Source organism: Gasterosteus aculeatus, chromosome 6 (genome assembly GCF_964276395.1).
Source record: "Gasterosteus aculeatus chromosome 6, fGasAcu3.hap1.1, whole genome shotgun sequence".
Classification (NCBI taxonomy): Eukaryota; Metazoa; Chordata; class Actinopteri; order Perciformes; family Gasterosteidae; genus Gasterosteus; species Gasterosteus aculeatus.
The window spans coordinates 2806308-2828629 of record NC_135693.1 but is presented as its reverse complement, the minus strand read 5'-3'; the positions used below and the strand labels follow the sequence as shown (position 1 = coordinate 2828629).

At 39.6% G+C, this 22322-nt stretch overlaps 1 protein-coding gene across 1 annotated transcript; it reads left to right on the top strand.

Moving 5' to 3' along the window:
- The first annotated feature begins 3858 nt into the window (after positions 1 to 3858).
- On the top strand, positions 3859 to 22001 carry pitx3 (paired-like homeodomain 3). The gene is made up of 4 exons (XM_040177937.2): positions 3859 to 4227; positions 11841 to 11958; positions 17239 to 17444; positions 20554 to 22001. Exons 2-4 carry the CDS (start codon positions 11850 to 11852, stop codon positions 21121 to 21123), a joined length of 885 nt encoding a protein of 294 aa, XP_040033871.1. The 5' UTR covers positions 3859 to 4227; positions 11841 to 11849; the 3' UTR covers positions 21124 to 22001.
- The last annotated feature ends 321 nt before the right edge of the window (positions 22002 to 22322 follow it).

Sequence of the window (22322 nt, the reverse complement as noted above, 5' to 3'; positions counted from 1 at the left end):
TACCCGCCAAGCCTTCCCCTGAAGTACGCTAAGTAGTACTATTTGTCTTAGCTATCAAACCATTATCCATTGCTCTTATATCATGTCTTAACGTTAAAGGGATTCACAGATGGGGCACTGCACATAGAGTATTGCTATATGTTGATGATTTATTAGTTTATATTTTGGACCCGGTGGAATCTGTCTCAGCACTGATTGAGATCCTTATGTAGAGTTAACTCTGTTAAGATTAACATTTGACCATGTTTCCTATATATGTTTCAATGTATTGTCCTGCGTAAATTCTTCTTTACTACCTTGGATAAGCATATTATAGGCTTTCTTCTAGATAAGCAGGCACAGATAAGTAAAGTGATGATACAAAGACATCAATCTCAAGGTACGTTTTCTCTTCCTAATTTCAGATATTACTACTGGGCAGCAAATATACTGAAAATAACATGGATCAAGCTCCCTCAAGTAGGCTGGTGCCTAAATGGACTAGATGTCACCTCGCACTCCTAACCATCCATGTGGATAAAGGACCTGGTGTTCTTCTTAAAATTGGAGAAAAGCATGTTCTCATTGTGGGGACACCAAGATAAGTTTAAATCTACTTAGGTCTCGATCACACAATTCTTTAATAAACTGAAGACTCTCATTGGACTCATAACCCATTCATTTGTCCTTGGACAGTTTTTATTTTTACCCTCTCACTATTGTTGCTTTCTCCCTGCCCGGACCTTGGGGAGGGGGGGGGGAGACTCGTATTAATAATAACAATAATTTCCAATCTTTAAGATCCACCATTGGTTTCTGGTTGTTTGTACCGTCCTAGACCCTATTTACTACTTTTTAAAAGTAATAAAAGTGATCAATTGAGGTTAGGGTATGACATGTTTCAACATTCTTGGAGATGCCATTGAGCCCTGCTCATCGCTGTAAAAATGTGTAAAAGACAGAATATGAAGGTACTCTAACCATATCAACAATCAGTAGCATTGTTTTTGCACATTCTATTTTCCCATTTCAATCTTTTCTTCCAATGATATCCTTAATGTCACACATAACACAGCACTCTATAAGGCGAATAATGTTTTCGTATAGGTGTATTTTGTTGCTGGATAGAAACAAAACACAGTAACATAATTACAAAATGTACTGAAAAAACTGTTATCCATATTGGATCACTATTATTTATTGTGTTTTATTATACTGTGTACATATTATATATATAGAAATAGAAATAAAAATGCACAATATATATATGTATTGTGCATTTTTATTTCTCATTTTAATTACTGTACTGTATTGCTACTATTACACACACATTTCCCCATGGGGATTAATGTCTGTCCACAGCAGACTCTATTCTTAAAAAATGTAAGGAAAACATTTGCCAAAGATCCAAAGAGTTGCAGACATGCTCAAACTGGGAGTCACTTAATATTGTCTAAAGGACAAATGCATCTGACTTTTACCTCTGGAAAGCATAGCACCAGAAATGAATCCTTACACTTTGAAACTCTATTGGGATGAATGCTATCAGGGCTGCAACAAACAAACAAACAAACAAGTTTACGCTAAGACCTAGGGTAAACTTGTCATTCAAGGGCAGTGCCTATAGGGCCTAGATACTGCTCTTGAATGTTATCATTTACATTTTCATAGTTGATCTATTATGTGAGCTGTTCAGTAATAGTCAGGTATTAGCCTAGCTTATAATTGAAATATGAGGAAACTGCTGATCTTGCCCTGCCAAAATGTCTTCAAATACCTCTAACTTCCCCTCTCAAGCTATCATGTTGTAAAACATGCTTATTTCATTTGTAAAAGAAGAGAAATGTAAAAATGCATCTCTGGCTTTTGCCATATATTATTATTTTTAATAATATATGGCAAAATATAATATAATATTTTTAATATTATCTAATAATCTTCCTGAGGGCGTTAAACAAAAGAAAGTAAGATTACTATTTAATGAGCTTTAAAGAAGATAGTTTAGGATAGCTGTTTCCCCCGGTAGCAGTCAATGTTGAGCTAGGATAATTGACCCGTTGCTAAATCCTGCCCTTGAATGTATAGCCAATCATGGTATTGGATAAACCATCTCATCTGTTGTTTCAGAGTTTCTCTGCTAGCATTAAGATCAAAGGATGGCAATGTAGCATAATTGGTTGGACGGTCAGTCGCTAGAGAACGTCAACCAATTCTAATGTTTTATTGATGGTGGTAGAGTGCAACCAGCTTAACCGATAAACGCAGCCCAATCACATTAACAAATTTTACGCTTAAAAATGGGTGTTCTCTCCTGTTCCCAGTCAATGTTCTCCTTTAAAACCTTCAGTATCGCCTGACCTGCAGAATGCTGAAAGCAGTTTATCAGTGCTGGCATGCAGCGAGGGCTCTTTTACACACACCAGGTGTTCCAGTAAAACAAATACACCTGCATTTGTGATTTGGTCATTTTCACACTGTTGGTGGATTTTGAAAGCCTCAGTGTTCCTGCATCACCAGCAAAGGTAACTGAAAGATGACAAATGTTGTCCACAGCTGTGTTGACTGACTAATTTTGTATTCGAATTCATCCTGAAATGAAGATAGATTTGTGAACCAAATTGAATGGTAATCAATCTAACAGCTGTTGAGACATTTCATCAAACTAGCGCCCTAAAGTCAAAGGATTAGCAAAGCCGTTATCATGCCGTTAATGGCAATCCATCTCATAGTTGAGATACTTCAGTCTGGACCAAAGAAACAGACCAACACGCCGACAGGTTTTCCTATCCTAGATCTGAAAAGAGATTTTGTCATTCATGTCTTGAGAAACTTGTGGTTTTCTGATGAGCATATATACTTTCCTTATATTCATGATGTGGACAATGTGGAGGAGTAGTTCATCAGTTTAAAGATGCAAAACAGGTTGAGGAGGAGGACTGATTAAAGGAAATTACACATCATCTGTACATCTTTTTTTCATATTCCGATGTCAGACGTATATCTGCTGAAGCATGAGCCAGGGGCCATCTGTCTATCTCTATCAACTTATGTCTTTCATAAACTTGACGGTGAATTGTAATAAGCAGGAAATTTACTGGTGCTTTAAAAATGACATTAACAACAATATGATCAAATCTGGAACTTTTTTATGATCATATAGCCAATTCCAAAGTCCCTGCACTGCTGCTGTCTCTCCCTAAAGCCAGGAAAACCTGCAGTTGGGTTTGGTTTCCTGTTTCAGTAAAACTGTCTCCTAAAATTGACGTCCCAACTAATCTGCACTATCAAATATGTGTCGATCGAAATGTGTGATACTTTGCAACTCTTGAACTGACAGTTGCCGTTCTTTTAATCCATTGGGTTCGTATTTCCACTGCTTTTAGTTGAATGTACAACTTCTCTCAGACCTTAAAGACCTTCTCTCTGCAGTTACACTTCAATTGCCATTTCAATTTCTTTTAGTAATTCTAGACTCACTTCAACCAGTTTCAGTATTTCAGCTATACACATCTGGACCTCAAATGAATATTGAATATTAGCTCTTTTCTAGTTCTCTCTGCTTCCTTTACGTGTTTTTTTCTAAAATTTTCTTTCTTCATGTCTTTATTTTTTTTTCTAAAACGGATTGTTGACTAAAGATAGTCCTCCCGTCAGGTCATTCATGAAAAAACGATTACATTTAAAAAGAACCATAAGTCCTAACCCTTTTGCAGATCTAAATTACAAAAGTACCGCTAAATAAAACTGCACGTTGGAGACTGGGGAGAAGGCGATGGAGATGGAGAGAGTGTGTGTAAACACAGAGCCAGCGGTAAAGGGAGATGAGGAGTGTGCGTTTGCGTTTATTGTGTTCATGCGTAGTGTGTGAGTTCAATGCGCACATGGACAGAGAGAGCGAGAGAGAGAGAGCGAGAGAGAGAGAGGGAGTAGGGGGCCGTCCTTTCTACAGTGGACCTGTCACGCACAATATTTAGCACGAATCCCCCCCTTCCCCCACCGCCGGCCCCCTCCCTTTACTCAGTGTGGGGATCAAGCCTCACAACTGCACAGCCTTCATGTCTGACAGCACAGGGGGAAGGAGAAGAAAGAGGAAACTCACTGACTGACGCCTTTTGTGACTTTTTGACGCAGCGGGGAACTTTTTTCCATGTCACCAGCAAACTTGAGACCAGGACACCTACATCAGCCTGTAGCGCAGCTGTCTGCCTTTTCCACGGATTAATTTAACCACACACACCAGGATTCGATGTAAGTGAAAATAACCGCACTATTCTCTCTTTTCTCTCTGTTATGTATTGTTTATTCAATTTGATCTCCCTTTAGTTCAGCCACCGTTTTTTGTATTGTGCGTACAATTGACTAAATCTATATGAGTAAAGCAGAGGCTTGATAACCGGTGAATTTGGAAGCATTCTATAATAAAAGCACAAATGATACGCGTGTCAGAGCTCTCGACGTGGCTCACAAGAAAAAGAAAAGGCCTTCGGAACAGCTGGATTTTACTTGGAGCGGATTGGTGTTGTTGATGAAGGGCAACACGCCAGGCAACGCGATATTTTTTAAACTGTGTGTTGTATCTTCTATTCAAGCCAAATAACCACCATGATTACACAATATTAAAATAAATGTCAAACTCTCATTTCAAAGATGATCGCGCTCTGCGAAGCTATCATCTGGACCTCCATACATGTGACCATTTTTATTGACCTGTACAGCCCGACATGCTCAGTTTTTCCGTGTGTGTGAGGACAGACAGAGACACGTTACTGCATGAAGCAGACGGAAGCCTATTTGTCCTGCATCACTAAACTGTGAGATCATATTTAGGCCTACAGTTGGCTGGGCTGTTGATCTACATTTCGAAGACTTCCGTTTTGAAATATTTGGGAGGTCAAAAATATTTGGAGATGTGTGGGAAATGGATAGTGCCAGCTGTCCGCCGGGGCCACAGGAAAACAAAGCTGTACCCCTACAACCAGCAGCCACGCGCACAAACCCAATATCCACAACTTCACTTTATGCTTAATATCTTCCGAAATATTACACATTATGTTTGCGACGTTAGAATATTTAAGATCGATGTGATGGTATTTAAAAGGTATTCCTTGTCATTTATTTTAAACACTAGTTTGAGTATAATCATGTACAAATAATAATAGCTATGATAACAATAGACGCAACTGATAATAAAAACAACAACAGTAAAAATGGCAATAAATGGTATTTGTAGAAAAAAGGAAAATATTATAACAAACAATATGAATAAAAAATATATCGCATTTTCTATTTTTAAATCATTTATACGTCATTATTGATGGTATAAATAGTTCCTCATTACGGCCCGTTGTCAGACCGAGGCTGAACATGTAAACGCCTGGATCACATTCTACATTACTCGTTCAAAAGAAAAGCATGAATAAATTAACTTTAAATGTGAAAATCGAAATGTCAAATAAATATCGGAAACGAATTCACGAATGCTTATTATTTTATCTTTACAATATAAAAAGGCCTAATTGGTTGGTATTTTTATGGTTTAGCTCAAAGGGCGTTTTATAAAATTATATTTTTTCTCTCAAAGCTTTTTCTCAAAAACTGTTAATTTTCTTTCATTTTAAAAGAAAAACAGATTGGAGATTTATTTGTCCGAGATCCCCCGGACGTTTTCGGCTATGGCCTCTTTTGCATCGGTCCCCCGGCAGGATATATATAAAATAAGAACTGTTTAATGGAAGCTTACGTTTAGTTGAATGCCGATTTGTTTTGGGGTGGTTATTAGCCTCCAAAGGCCTCTGTGAGGCCGGACTGAAGGCTCCGGCCCGCAGACTCCGAGGCTGCAGCTCATCACTGCGCATCTGGGAGTCACTTCAAACATGTTAATATCAGCAGCGAAAAATCCACCTTCTGCCTTTAGACTCAACCCGCATAACGTAAAGACACCGAATCAATACACGGCGTTTAGAAAAGCAAAACCTCTAGAATGTGCAGAAAACAATACGTCTCGAAATGCGTATTTCATTTCTAAAAGTCCTATTCCTTTAAAACGATCGACTGCAAAAGAAAAATATTACTCATGAACCACATTCTCACAATATTGTCACTTACATTTAACGTTGATACAATCAACAATCAATCTATGAGTTGAATGATATGAATCTGTTAAAAACATGCTGCCTCTGTAGTTAAAATCATAAGAAAATGTTGTTATACACTAACAGGCTGTTCTAATCATTGAAATATTTGTTTTGGTTAGCCCCGATGAATTGTTCCATTGCACGGCTCTGTGTTAATCACTGTTGTGGACTTGTGTTGTCCACACAGACAATCATGTCCCCGCTGTCCACAGGCCGGCCTCGGCCTCTCTCTCCCAGTCATATGCAAATGACTGTCATAGGAGGGCAGAAATTAACATCTACAAACATTGGACTGAAATTCGATCTACCGTCTCATCGAGGAGGCCCTTAATAAGTTCTCAGACCGCAAAGTGACACACATCTTAATCAACTCTTAATCCCACGAATTAATTCTCAACGCGTTTATGAATAATTCCGGGGCTAATGCCCGCACTGCGTGGAAATGCGAGCAATCTGCCGCGCGCACCGCCAGATGGACCCGCAATATCCCCAAAAAGAAGAGGACTTTCGCTCCATTCTTTTTTATTATTACCATCACCATGTATTTTAATGACTTTGGTGTCACCGGGCGTCTGCTTATGCAAACTCCCATCTTGCTGTTGATTGGCGTCCTTTGCTGAACAGGAGGCCTCTGCGTCCTGGCAGTGTTTGATCGGCGACGATCCGCGATGTCAGGTGGATGCGGGGGCTGCTGCTCCAGGAAATAGACTGGGACCGCCGGTTTCACGTGTGATTTATATTTTTACCATCACAGCATCCACCTGGCAGTCAACTCCTGAACTCGTTAGCTCCGTGATAGCTTGTTGGCCATGTTGGAGGGGAGAAGTGCTTCTGATTTTTGGAAATATAGTTATCTGGACCCCTGATGGTGTGTGGAGGTGTCTGTGCGTGCCTGCGCAGGGGGTTGGGGGGGATACTGACACCTTGTTCTGGACAAAATGAGTGGCTTGCATGCAGCCGGCCCCTCAGCACCACATTTACACCACGCCAACTCCGATTTAGAAAATCCAAAATACTGGCCCTTGCTAAGACTAGACCTGGGCTCTGCCCTCACAAAGGGACAGCTGTTACTCTGTCAGAGAGGAGACACCAGGACCCTTTATGGAGGATCTCAGATGTTAAACCCAAGAAAAATGGCTCAACACGCATCTACAGCCAAAGGTAACACTGCTCCAAATAAACATGACATGGTCCGCATCTTCATTTCAAAGAGGTAAATGTTACATAAGCCACTTGTATGTTGACTACTTGCTGTATTTGTGCCGAGTTGTTTGACTTTGAACAAAGTGGTAGCTTTATTCAGTTTTAGTTTATTCAAAAGGGCAGAGAGCATGGTGACCTTTCTCGAGAGAAGTCAAAATGATTCTACAGCAATGGTGATATCATGACAGCTGGATATGTTTGCCAGATCTGTAATTTGCCTGTAACATTTTATGAACATGGCGCTCCATTAGACGAGGCTGTCCCAAATGTCAGATCAGTTGTTAGAAAAACCCAAAATGAGACAAATTTAATCAACCATTCTCATAAAAACTAAATGCATTAAGATAAGCCAACCTATAAACTCAAATTCAAATGATAAGTCACATTTTACATGGTATCCTTTAGAAATCCAAAAATACCAATAGCTGTGAGTCATTCAACTAAACAAAAGTGGAAGAACAGAAATGATACTTGAGTGCGCGTGAACAAGGGGGGAAAGTGATCTTTCTGACCCACAAATCCATATGAGAGGTTCATTAATCTGAAACCACAATACAGAAGCAGGGTACTTATGGAGGTAATCTCTCTTCTGGTAGACTGGAGTTTTTCCTTGGTCTCTCATCTCTTTTCCCAGAGATGCAGCCGTGGCCTCTGGCTGACAGGAGAATACCCATTTTCCTGTCTCCTGATCGTTTGTGGAATGCGTCGATCGTTCTCACACATGCAAAACAAAAAACAGATGTATTTCTCTGGAAAATGTCACTTGCGTTAGCAGTGACAAATAGGAAAATGTGCATTAGGTTGTTTGTCTGACTGGAATAATATTTGAAAGAGGACGGGGAGCCACCTTTCACAGGTCCCAGGTATTTAGTGGTAACAAGGTACTAAACCTTTAATCTGAAGATGCAGGTCGGCTTTAGAGGAGAATTATGTTGCTTTGTCAGCGACACACAAAAAATGAAGGGAGGCTGAGGAGGAGTTTAAGAGAAAGCAGCGATGACTTCACAAAGCAACCTTTATTTGATGAGTTCTTCCAACTTTTTAATACATGTCTTGCTTTTGGTCTGACTCTCTGTTTTCATATCTATCCACTCTTTAAACGTTTTGTTTTAAAGATGATCTAAATTGACATTCATAATCCTCCTGTGTCTGCACTAAAGCATTCTGACTCTGATACAATTGGGCTAAAAACCTGCAACTGTATTTAGACAACAGAGGTCCAGATGAATGAATGAATTAATCAGGGGAGTTAGGTAATTAGCAGTAGCGGGCCCAGGCACCCGCCATTGTGAAGGAGCCTTGCCAAGCTTTTAGTTTGAAAGGCACGACTCCTTACTGGGCATGTGCTCAGCTTGTCAGTTTGAAATATTTTGTGCTTTTGAACAAGCTTCGCGTAATTGTTATTGTCTCTACACATATGTTTATTTATAGTTTTATAATTTTGTCATAGATAGCTGACTGTTAATAAAGCAATAAGGTACGATAGGCTGTACGAGAGGCTGTACTTTATTGTCCAATAATGTAACAGCGAGGGCTGGCAACCCTCGAACTGTTACATTATTGAAGATAAAGTACTACCTCAAGTACCTTATTGCTTTTATAATACGGTTACCAACGACCTTATAAATAGTAAGTAAATAGCTGCCTTTCAGCACAAAATAATTGTAGCCACCAAACGTTGTGTACCTCATTTCAGTAGTCCAGAGAGAAAATAGTCCCCATAGGTGCACGTAAACAGCATTGGGTCCCGCACCATCTCAATGTAAACAGCAACAGTACATTATCGCTCAATAATGTGCCCCCCGTCACTCTCAACCAATCAGAACACTGGATTTCATCTACCCGTGTTATAATAAGAAATATGGTTATGACAGAGCTCTGTCTAAACATTACCTTATTTGTAACAACCCTGATATTAATAAAGAATATTTCAAATTGAACAAGAATAAATAAAAATACACTGTGTCATTGATAAACACATCTTATTGTCCTAAGTGTTTCCAGGACACAGAGGAGGAGGATTCCACAGTAGAGTGGCTGAAATAAAGTGGGATGTTCAGAGAGCATTGAGGGAAATTAAGTTGTCTCAACTGTTTCAAATGGTGAGAGAGTTTGGTTCAAGAGTTTGACCAAGTCGACAGCGTGTGGTTGTTGGTAGTGCCATTCCACGCTCTGACTGTTAACCCTGCACAGGTCATATGCAACTGGCACATAAAGGACGGGCCTGGGGGACAGAGTTCAACAGAAATTCAATCTGCAGAAGCAAGGAGAGGTGAAGGTGGGGGGGGAGGGGGGGGCGCTGTTTTTCGGCCTTTGGTCTAAAATTTGCATACACAGGGAAAAAAGTGTAATAACTCAGTAACTACTGTTTCTCATTTTTTTTGTCAGGATAAAGGGAACCCCGGAGTGTCCTGGTGTCTAAAATCTGTTTATTTGTTACTGGTGAAGAAATAAGTCAATATAAAAAAAATCTTTGTGAATTGCCTGAAATAAAATCACTAACAGCCCCATTACTACCACCCTATTCAACCCTATACAACCCTATTCTACTTGACAGCCTAGCCTAGTCTAAACTACTCTAGAGGAGGCTTTTGTGCAGGCGTCACGGCTGACAAATGACAGTCCTAATATGTATTTTGTTTAATTCCGGCTGTGGTTGGCCTTTCAACCACTTTTTTTCAATAGTCTGACCCTATTGAATCCAACTAAACCCACGGAAATATTAGTGAGGATTGGCTGAAAACCCTAACTGCCAAAACCTGCACAGAAATGATTCATATACTGGATGCTTGTTTTTTTTTTTTGCTCTGGTTTTGGCAAAGTTTGTCTGAGAGAAATAACACATACATCAGCATCTTCTGCATTGTCTCAGCCAGCGATTTAGTGTCTTTGTTTGTTGTTGTTGCTTCTGAGGAAATGTACATAAGCACCGCTGTGTGAACATTTTCTGGACATTGCATATCTTGTTTTATAACTTCTTGGACCCTTGTTTGGAGCATTTTCAAACGGATTAGTGCAGATTTTCGCAAAGATTCTAATGTTTCAAACGATTTGAAGTATTCATATATTTCTCTGCGATGAGTACACCATATTCCTGTTGGAAGTTGGTTTTGCTCGGTTCAAAACCCAAATGGGTGATACTTGGGTGCAACAACCCCAATTCAGTGTCAGGGTTTGATTCTCACAAGGTTTATGGCCTTTTTAAATCTATTTTGACATGGAGTCATTGTCGTCTACAGCAGTCTGACGACTTTTCTTTAAACCTGTAAACTTGTGGTTTTACTCACTATGTCCTGGGACGTGCAAAGTAAATAAAGAAAATAGACCACGCTGAGTCCAGGTGGGGCAGACCTTCATTTCACAGCAGCTTCACTTCATCCTTCCCCTGAACCTCCCATGTCAAATGTGTTGGTTTTACATTTGTTTCTGTTTTCTTTGACTCATTTTAATACTGACTGCTATTAAGTTAAAAATCGTTGTCTGTTTTGTAGCAATAACTCAATTGCTCTCTCCACGTAGCTCAAAATAGAGTCAGTTGGAGGCAGCTCTTGTTATAGCCGCTTATGTCAGGCTTATGTAAAGGGATCGGGATTACAACACACCAGGAGTGAACGGAAAGATCAAAGAGGAAACGGAAAAAACAGAACGCACTGCTAAATTAAACACATACACACAAACCCACATCAAAAGGACCGTCCACTGATTTAATACACTGATATTTTTTCCCAACAGGAAACTCAACAAATATAAAATCTCCAAAGAGACGGGTTGTATATTTGGTTGGGATGTGATGAGTTGTTCGGCCAAATAAATGTCTTTACATCTCTCAGGCAATAAACACATAATCATGGTGATCATGACAGAACTAAAGAAATACAAATACATAGACTATGCCGACATGAAATTAGTACTTGTTTTCTATGAAGAGACTTATAGAATAGTAACTGAAAATTAAAATATTGTAATATTTAGTGTTTTCCCTCCCCTGTTTCAAAAAAAGAAAGAAGAACAGCCAGTGTCTGTATTGATAGAGCGGCTTGTTGTGGCCCCCGTAAGTAGAATGAGTCCTCTCCTTGCTGATGCGGCAGTGAGAGGAGTCCTTCGTGCTGATGGAATCCGGTTGGAAAATGAGGCCAGTATTAGTTACAAGCTGCTTTGAAAGAAAAAAAAGGTTCTCATGTCGCTCAGAATATTACACGAACAAAAGATTTGCTTTGTAACCAGCACTTTCTTGATTAAGCAAGAAATGTAAAATATTTGAATATTGTCTAAACCACAATATGACGATGTTAACTTTACATTAGTGGTAAATTAATACTGTAGTGGTGAAAGGGAACCTTAGAGTTCAACTAAAAGGATGTCCTAATATAATTATGATGAATACAAATAAATTGTTCTCCATCAAGGGCCAACGTTGCATCCTTACTCGGGTTTGTAGCTGCACATCTGTGAGTCATTGTTGAAGGGGGAAGCCTGACATTTGTCTGTCTGTCTCTGTGTGTGTGTGTGTGTGTCTATCTGCAGAGCCTGGGTATGGATTTTAACCTGCTGACGGACAGCGAAGCCCGCAGCCCGGCGCTGTCGCTCTCCGACTCCGGGACCACGCAGCACGAGCAGGGATGTAAAGGCCAGGACAACAGCGGTCAGTTCCGACTCCTCCAGGTCACATGCACGTAGCTTCCGGCGCACCACCGGACCACAACACATGTTTAATGGAAAAAGAGAAAATGCTAAAAATAACACACAAGTTTCAGATCATACAATAAAACGACTATGAGACATATGATGACAACAATCACAGTCTCACAATACAATAATATCAGCAACAACTATAATACAGAGATAGAATACTACTACTAATAATAACAATCATCATCATCATATTGGGAGAAGCCAGCGTATTTCTGCACAATCGCTTAAAGAAGTTACAAGAGTACAAACTGGCTGCACAGCAGACCGATTATTTCTACATTGATAACACTGAGTATCCAGCAGACGACAACTCCCGGTCAGAGCCTCCGGAGCCCCAGAGCATTGATTGTGGCTGATTTAGCACTATTTCCATTTCTGCTATGGGATGAATAAAATAATAAGAAAAGCATGATCCACCACCCAAACGAGAGGATGGATATTTAGCGAATCAGGACAGACCTGCTGCTTCCACAACTAAGAGAGAAACCAAAAGACTCATCATTAGACAAACTAATTATAAAGTCCACTTACCATCTTTTTCACGAGTCACTGCATTGAACCGAACGGATTCCATGTCATTAGTGGCTCATCGTGATCTGTTAAAGATTGGATACAATCCTACTTTCCTTCCTCTTTGGCTGTAAACTTTACTCTTTAACATAGTTAGGCTTCATGTTTGAACTTTTCATATGACCAATGATCAACTGTTATGAATATCAAATAATCACCTGTATTTTGTGAGCTGGGTTAGGGTTAGGGTTAGGGTCTCTCTAACCTCTTCATATAGTGTAAAACAATGTAACCCAGCCGTCTGTCCCGATCTCTATCTATTGGTGTGTGTAACCCAATCATATTGCTAAACTGTGTGTGTTTGAAATGTAGTACTAACTAACTGTCAACCCAAACTATTTTGGAAAGTAATGTGGTGTAAAATGCTTGGGTGTGTTCCTGCCACTGCCATCTTCTTAAGGTATTCCAAGGTCTGTTGTTTTGCAGTTAAGCTGCTATGGTGTCTGTAAATCTTTTCTCTGATGAAGCCTGACATTTCTATACAAATGTCAAGTTGATGCAATGAAAAAGGGCCAAGATAGTGAATCCCCTAAATTGACTTAACAATTTACATTGACACATGAAATAAGAAAAGTGATGACCTATAAATATTTAAAATAATGTAATTTAGTTTTAAAATCGATTTTACATGTTTGAATATTCAGGTATATATATGATTATAAAATAATCAGATAGAGTTGAATTTGTGATCTCTATTTCTATAAACTATTATTATCTTATAGTTTGTTTAAACATTTTTTTTTAATTTTGAGGCTTAATATGTGTTGATTTAATTCCACTTAGCATTTGTCCCCCTAGAATGTACAGCTGTCGGTTTGGCAAACCAAATATAGGTTTATTTTTACTGTGGTTACTCACAGTTGTCTGAGAGTGGTGAGGGGCTATCAATTACTATATAAATACATATTATCAAGTATTGTTCCAGAGGAATTCTTGCCTTCATAAAGAACACAAAATGCAATGTTAAATCTGGAATGGGTCCAGATTGGCTCCAGAGCCGAGGCGCCAAAAGAACAACAAGCTTTGAGGCATATTGTACATTGTGGACAAACAGTAGAATTACTGGATTGATCACGCATTGCCGTCCCAGAAAGACTTTTCACATAGACTTGCATTGAGAAAAGCGACGTCTGTAACTTCCTAGTATGAATACTTGAATAGGCCTTGTTTAAAACACTCAAAAGTTGTAAAATACACAAGCGGCTTTGAAGATGGATGGAAGGACAAACAGTTGAATCTAGAGTTATTCTTCCACTGGTGATGTGGATGGCAACGAAACTGAGGTGGGGCTAAACAAAAGCTATTGCTCTTTAACTTTAGGCCTGCACACAAGGAGTATCTCACACCCATCAGTGGCTGGGATTTTATTCTGTCATATTGCTTATAAAAACTGTGACCTGGAATATCCTGTATGCATGTGATGGTCCATAATTATGCATCTTTTTCATTCTATGAAGATGATCTGAATTTAGTGTTTTTCCAAAACTGAAAAGCCTGCTGCAGTTGTTTTCCAGATTAAAGCTCTCTGAATGGATGACCTGGAACGGTTCTGTCATGTCTTCACATTATCAGTCAGATTGCTTCTATTGTTGGTCAGCGCCTCACTCTAAAAAGGTCTGCCCTTTCCTCAGTATTGTGTTATAGACTTTGGCCTTAAGTGACAGCTTACCCAGTGTCAGTTTACTGCCAGATAACAGCCTCAGTCTGGCCCTTATTGGTTTTGCCAGCGGCCCTTCGGAGGCCCTTTTTAAACCCGCTGATTATTTCGAACTGCTCAGAGAGCTAAGCCCTCGCCAAACAGAGCCCAACTTGCCCCAGTCACAAAAGCCTGATCCACAGGATTAACTGGCCAACTCATTTCACTTCTTTCTGTGAGGTCCTCAAATTGCAGCAGTCCGATCTGGCAGAGAGAAGCCCTGGCAGACATAACATGGATGTGTGGTCTTTTAAACTCGCTGCACTGGGGGCCAAATGCAATCACTCACTGCGCCTACACATCTTTGAACGTAATGCAGTGTTTGGAACCATTCTCTCTTGGCAATGTCACACACTCTTGTCATTTTCCAGCCTGTGGGATGGAGGGATTTCAGATGAGGTTTGAACTGACAATGATATTCAGTGGGTTTCAGCAATGGTGGTACCAATGCCGTCCGGGCTCAAAGGTGACAGAACAATGTGCTCTTTCCCAATGTGTAAATAGTTCTGCTTTCCTGTGGAGAATTCAGCCAATTAGACTGGTGGCTTCATGTCTGCACCAGAGCTCTGTGTTTAGGTGCTTCGTCCTCCATTTTATAAAGTCTAATTAAGTCCAATTCATCTCTAACAATATTTTACTCAAAGCAAAGGACGCCAGGTGCAAATCCAAAGTTGAAAAAAACTAAAAAAAAGCTCTAATCTCTGCCCGATGCCAAGTACAGTACTCAAGAAAGTTGAGTAAAAATAATACGGCCCTTTAATTAAGTACTTCATAGATTTCAAGGTGAGGGATTGGCAACGATAACTATAGTTTACATACCAAACATTTTTCTATGTTCAAGTCACCAATTATGCCTTTGCTAGTGCTGGGCAAAGGTTCAAAACACAATTAATCACAGGATTTCTGTGATTGTTTGTGATTAAGCGCATTGTTACGCACACTTTTGTTATTAAAATGTTGTACTGTCATACTGTATATGAATAAAATTGGATAATCTTTGGTGTTCAGATGCTTGAAATAATAAAGCTGCTTTTCATCAGGAATACTCCCCTCACACAGTAGCAGTTAAAATAATGAAGAAAATCAACTTAAACATGAATGTAATCAAATCCAATATAAAACCCAAGCTATTTGCCGCTGCCAGGGCAGTTTGTTATTGAAAAACAACTTAGCATCCATAATCATGACATTATAACAGGCAAGTTAACATGTAAAAATACGAACATGTACCAGCAGAAAATGGTCTTTTTGGATGGAACAACTCTTTTAGGTTGTTGTGGCATTTCTTATGAATGTATGTTGGTACATTCATGTTCTTAGCGCTTATTGATGTTCGTAAGAAGCGGCCTATGTTGGGCTTAGGACCCTGGGGGGATTCAGGTGAGGGGAACAACCTGGGGGGACGTGTGATGACGCCCCTCCAGAGCCATAACTGAATTTCAAAATGTGAGATTAATTATACAACATCTTTCTATCTATGAATCCACATAATTCCCTACAGGTAAAGTGGAGATGGGAGGCGGAAGTGAACAGGATCATACCACAGAATACATGGGAGGAAACCACACACACTGGGTTTCAAGCTCAAACACTTTTAAATGGAAAATAGTTACATTCTTCAGATCTCCAAAAATATTAGCCAAGATGGGCCCAACACAATCCATCTTGTGCTGGTGGAAGTGTGGAACACATGCTTACATTACATTACATTACATTGCTGCCAATCATACGTATATATTCTGGCTATGCCATAAGTTAAGTGCTTACTGGAGAGAGGTCTTTGATGCCCTCAAAGAGATATTCCAACAGGATATCCAACAAGACCCCGCCGTAGCACTATTTGGAGCAATACCTGAAGGGCTGGATGGCAGAGCCAAAAAATACCTTCTAAACATACTGCTCACAGCAGCACTAAAGGGTATAACTCAGATGGTTACACAGGGGATCCTCCCTACATACGATATATGGATCCAAAAGGTTTGGGACATCTATCAAATGGAACGAATAACATATTCATTATGGCTCCAAAAGCCTATCTTTACAAAACGATGGGGCCTTGTCACAGCATTACTAATACAATGAGGGTTATTACCGTATGTTGTTCGGCCCTCCAGCTGAATTATGACCTGTTAACTTTCTCTGTGCACATATCATACACTACCCTCTTGTGCGCATATGTGGCACCTACAATACTACATTTAGGAGTGGACAACTATTATTTTTTCATCCCTTGATTTAATTTCTTTGTTTTTATTTATCCCCTTTTCTGTTGGAGTGACCGCCATTTGATGTTACTTGTTCTTTCAGTACATAGCACCTGAATATCATATGTACCAAGACTACATACAACTGCAAAATGGACAAAGAAAGTAACTGTCTAAAAATGCACGTTGTCATCTCATGTTGAGATTAATTAGTTAAATCTATTGACAGCCCTTAGTAATCAAATAATTTAATATGCAATACGAGTCAGAGGTCTGGACATAACTCCTCATTTAATTGAATAAAAGGTGTGTACAATCTTTTGACTGGTAATGTATATAGCTAAATACCACTATGCAACATAATAATCTGTATAATAATATCTTTTAACGTTATATACTTTACTTTACAAATGTATCTACTGTTCTTATAATGTGTATTGTTTCCTGTTTTTACATACTCAAATGAAGGAAGTTCACTTGCCTAGAACACTGTTTTCTCCTCTCTAGTAAGTTATGGTAATATAAGGTGTGACACATGTATGTGGGTAAGATGCTACCCTTATGCGTTCTAAGATCACCAGCTTTTGTAGAGAAAGCTGTATTCTTTTTTGCTGTTGATAACTTTAGTTATAATACCAAATTTGGGTGACTGGAGGGAGATGTATTACCAATACAAAGCATCCAACTGCCCAAAAAATACTGGTTCACTGTCTGTGCGTGTGTGAGGGGGGCTTTATCTTGTCTTTATGTGTGTCTGCAGATACTGAGAAATCCCACCAAAACCTGCTAGATGACTCCAGCGCCGAGGACAGCTCTCTGAAGAAGAAGCAGCGGCGGCAGAGGACTCACTTTACGAGCCAACAGCTCCAGGAGCTAGAGGCCACCTTTCAGAGGAACCGCTACCCCGACATGAGCACCAGAGAGGAGATTGCAGTGTGGACAAATCTCACTGAGGCCCGGGTCCGGGTGAGTACACACGCAACTGTGCTTGTTACTGCAGCGAATATCGGTGATCAGGTGATCTTATCAGTGACATGTAGTATTTGATCACCAACAAACTCTCCAAGTAGTAACTCTATATTTTTTCACCGGTAAAACGTCTCCCTAATAGTCCTAAACTGTCTCACCTTCATTGTCTCACCTGTAGTCCAATATTGTCCCACACAATATACTTTGGTTGTCTGACCCATAGTCCTACATGTTTCACTGGTACATTCTTTCACAGTAACTACTACATTAGTTTCTGTGACACATTGTTTTACTTGTACATAGAAAAAAGTACAAATCAGACAGTTTTGTAATTTTCCTTTAAGGTCCACAATGTGCGACCATTGTTCAGTTCCTGTTTTATTTTGTAGTTTCTTGCCTCTCGTGTTTCTGGGTGAACTTCACTTCATGCCCTGTCCCTGATTGTTTCCCTTTGTGTCCAATCAGCTCCACCTTTCCGGTGTATTTAAACCATGTGTGTCCCTTGCACCTTGTCAGATTGTTACTCTATGTCAGGGAGTCTCATTCGATAGTTTGTCAGTTTTTCCTTCCTTCCTGTTTTCCCTTTTATCTCGATGTTTGCCCCAGGCTTTTATTGTTTTTTGGAAATCTTGGTCATTGTAGCTATATGAAGCAGGAAGACACACATTCCGATGGATGACAATGCAATCCCTGGCCTGCCTTACAAGCAATAGATCAAATTATTGTTGGCTGGATGAAAGGTCACATAGCACACAATCTTGGTTCTTGTTTTGAAAGGACAACAGACTACACATGGTCTTGTCAGTGATATCTTTTACTGGCCTTTCTAACCCCAACTCATGACCAAAACACCTCACCTGTCACAATGATTAATGACATTTGTGAGAGCTGTTATTAATCATTAAAGTTGAGGAACACATTGAAGGGATTGAGGGTGTAATAATTGAAGACGGTGTTTTAGCCTTTACAGAAGTAAACCTATTAGAAAGTAATCTTTGGTTAGACCTTATAGACACAACTTGCTTCACTTAACTTGGATGATACATTGTCATCAGTATCTTGCGTGGAACCTTCGGACTATCTGTGCTCTGGTCGACAACTCTGCTATTGGGTTGTTTGAGGCACAGCTAAGTTTTCAACCAACTGCTAACAATTGTTAACATGCAAATGTTTAGTAGGTAATTTCTTTATCAATGTGTTTTCATGGGCCAGAAATCCATTTGAACTATTGAAACAAGCCAACATTTGTTACATGGAGAACATGATTATAACATTAAACTATTATGGTGTATTAAGCTATCTACTTCACTTTTTTCTATCTTACAAATATCCAGTGAGGTTAAGGTAAAGTTAATCCACGAGTAAAGCCACACTAATTCATTCATTTTCGTAGTAAGTAAAAGATATAATAAAAAGTTCACAGGTTGGAGCAAATTTCCTTGTAAAACGTGTCTCCATTCATTTGCCGGTCCAATCAGAGAGGCAGGGGGGAAATGACAAAAGTTAAAGTAATCGTGCTAATGAATGATATTTGACTCCACGTTCATGGAATGTTTTCTAGGAAGTTGTTTGAGCTGATAATATGTGTCATTGTTTACAGTATTTTACGCTTGCATGCCAGTGGCCAAAGACTCTGTTTAAAATATGAGTTCATGGTTGCATATTTTACGTCCACATCCTTAACATTATTCTGCCACTATTATCTCTCACTTGGAAGCACTGGAAGACTAGATTGCATATCAGGAGTGAATGTGTCCAAACTTTTGACTCGTACTGTACCTCAGACACACCCTCATCGGAGGTCTTTGATTGTGTGTTTTTAAATTTACATCAAAAATATATCAGTGTTTTTTATACAGAGAGTATGTGGATCTCATTAAAATAAGTAGACTACGTGTGTGTATTCGGGACACTGAATAACCTTGACATTCAGCCTTTTCCACTAACCATCCAACTTCTGAGTCACAGTGGAAGATTGGGTAGCTTCTGTTCTCTGGCGTGGGGTTTCCCCTGCTGTCCCTGAGTGAGATGGAAAACTCTGTCATGCACTTTATAGTCATATTAATGGTCAACAGCATTCTGTTACTATAATAACAGAAGATTGGATGATACACAGTGTGTATGCCAAGTGAGCTGAGAGACACGGCAGAGTATCAACACAGTAAAGGCTTGTCAGATTTACGAAGATTTAAGACAAAACAATTGATAACAAATTAGACAGATGAGATTGGTGTCAGATACTCTGAGCCTATTCAAAAAAATGTTTTGCCCACAACTTTACCTGGAGCTAGAACTTTTCACAGTTTTCATTTCTAAAAATGAATTTTCTACTAAAGCATTAATCCAATTTATATCCTTGAAATATAGGACCATAAAATGACAATTTTTTAAGATTGCCCTTCCCTGACATTTCTTTCATTGGGATCTCACTATTCAAATAAGTCCCAATGATTAGTTTTAATAAGCTTTGTCTAATATGACTGCTTGATGATACACTTCAACTTACTTTCTGGGATCATAATGTCTTTCAAAAAGTCTGGATATATGCACACAATATTACTGTAAGTATTTGAGAGGGGTTAGGATACTCTAGATGTGTTTTAGAATTAGACTTTATTGACTTGTGGAACTTTCTAATAGTTAGTAATAGTAAAAATAATTTGAAAATAACTTCATCAGTCACTCTATTTTGTTCTTGTGTGCAAAACTAACATTCACCTTTATTAAAGGTGAAGCTGTGAAAACATTTAATAATTGACAATAGGGAAAAAGGATTCACTCCACCTAGTCAAGCATCTCAGATTTTACTTCCATTTTGTCAGCATTCAAATTAATCTTCCCTGCAGCTCCTTTGAAGTGTGTATTGAATGTATCATTTTTCTCGGTTTTAGGTGAACGTGGCTCAGTTTAGAAAAGACAATAGTTATTACTCTTCTAACCAAAACACACCCACATAGTCCTAAAGTAACAGACTCAGAATTTTGTACTGAAAAGGGGCTCTTGTTAGCCATGCATTTTTCATGTTTCCAACTTTCATAGTGGCTGTATAGCGTCAGGTCCAACAATCAAACTGTACATTGAAATTTTCTAATTTTGCCTTTCGTAGGTATGGTTCAAGAACCGTCGTGCTAAGTGGAGAAAGCGCGAGAGGAACCAGCAGGCAGAGTTGTGTAAAAATGGCTTTGGTTCCCAGTTCAATGGACTCATGCAGCCTTATGATGACATGTACACCGGCTACTCCTACAACAACTGGGCCACCAAGAGCCTAGCAAGCAGCCCGCTCTCTGCCAAGAGCTTCCCATTCTTTAACTCAATGAATGTAAGCCCCCTATCATCCCAGCCTATGTTTTCTCCCCCAAGCTCCATCCCCTCCATGAACATGGCCTCGAGCATGGTGCCCTCAGCAGTAGCCGGGGTTCCCTCAACGGGGCTCAACAACCTGGGCAACCTCAACAACCTCAACAGTCCCACAGCGCTCAACTCTGTAGCGGTGACCGCGGCCACATGCCCCTATGCCACCACAGCCAGTCCCTACATGTACAGAGACACCTGCAACTCCAGCCTGGCCAGTCTGCGGCTCAAGGCCAAGCAGCACACCAACTTTGCTTATCCGGCAGTGCAGAACCCTGTGTCCAACCTGAACCCCTGCCAATATGCTGTTGACCGGCCGGTATGAAGAAGATGCTCCAATGAAGACCCCTGACCTAATTTACCAGCTGTAAGTCATTTATTACCCAACTTCCTGTCTCATCAGATCATCCCTCAACTGCTAGACGTGCTGCAGACGGGCACATCAAGTTTTGATGTTCGTAATATATGTTGTCTTCAAAACTGAAACGACAAATAGACATACCCAGATGGACCACCGCATTTCAAAGGAATTCTTTCAGGTTTGTAAGACTGTGTTGGCAAACTGACCAACTGCTTCAAAGGATTTCGAAAGATTATAACCATTATCATTTTTCCCCTTTTTTTTTAACTGCATGATAGGAGTAAACGTAGAAACCAAGTGTAAAAAAAAACATGGATGCTTCAACATCTTTGCCCAAAATCATCAAATGGGATCTTTACTGCCGTTGCAGGAAAAGGGACCTGTGGTTGTAATGTAGGAGAAATGGAAAATGTATATTATGGACTTTTTTGTTTTATATGTGCCAAAAAAATATATGAAAAGTATTAGATGAGAAAAGATGATAAAAGCATGTTTTTCAAAAGCAAAGGCCTTGAATCTGTGTAATACAAAAACATCTTTTGGAACTTTGTTTACTTATTCTCCCCTCAAAAGGTCAAAGGTCATCTTGGATGGACAAGAGGAGGGCATTCTTGACCACAATCTCGAGCATAACACATACAGAATATCAGATTTGTCAAGTAAATTTCTGAAAAGCCATTGAGTATATAGATTTGTGTGGTGTTTTACAAAGGGAGTCCTTGAATGTAAAAATGTATGTAAGAGTGCAGTTGTCATAACAAAAAACGATGCTTTTTTCCTGGTGTAGCCTGCTTTGTCTCATTAAAGAACCAATTAAAGTATCCGTTTCTATCAACTAGAAATTGACTTTGACATTGAACAGAACATGTCTTTTTGTATTTGATATATAACCGTATATGCCATTGTACAGATGCGTGACACTCCAAAACACAATTCTCTCACAACAATGAGCACAATGCCATAGAAACCATGACTCACTTCCATGGCAACCCCTGTGCAACGCTGAAAGAGAGTAGTGGGCTGGAGGGAAAGAGGTGCGGAGATATAGATGTTCCTGATGGCTGCTCACTGATATGTTTGACCTATACTCTGGGTGCTAACCGCAGGCTATCCAGTAACATAGCAGGAATTTACAGAGGCCAAGTCTGAAGCAGGGCCCAGAT

Bases quoted from the DNA above. Each gene is read 5' to 3' on its own strand.
- pitx3 (XM_040177937.2), top strand. From the start codon at position 11,850: ATGGATTTTAACCTGCTGACGGACAGCGAAGCCCGCAGCCCGGCGCTG. The intron at 11,959-17,238 runs GTCAGTTCCGAC...GTGTGTCTGCAG, and splicing joins TAAAGGCCAGGACAACAGCG to ATACTGAGAAATCCCACCAA. The intron at 17,445-20,553 runs GTGAGTACACAC...TGCCTTTCGTAG, and splicing joins TCACTGAGGCCCGGGTCCGG to GTATGGTTCAAGAACCGTCG.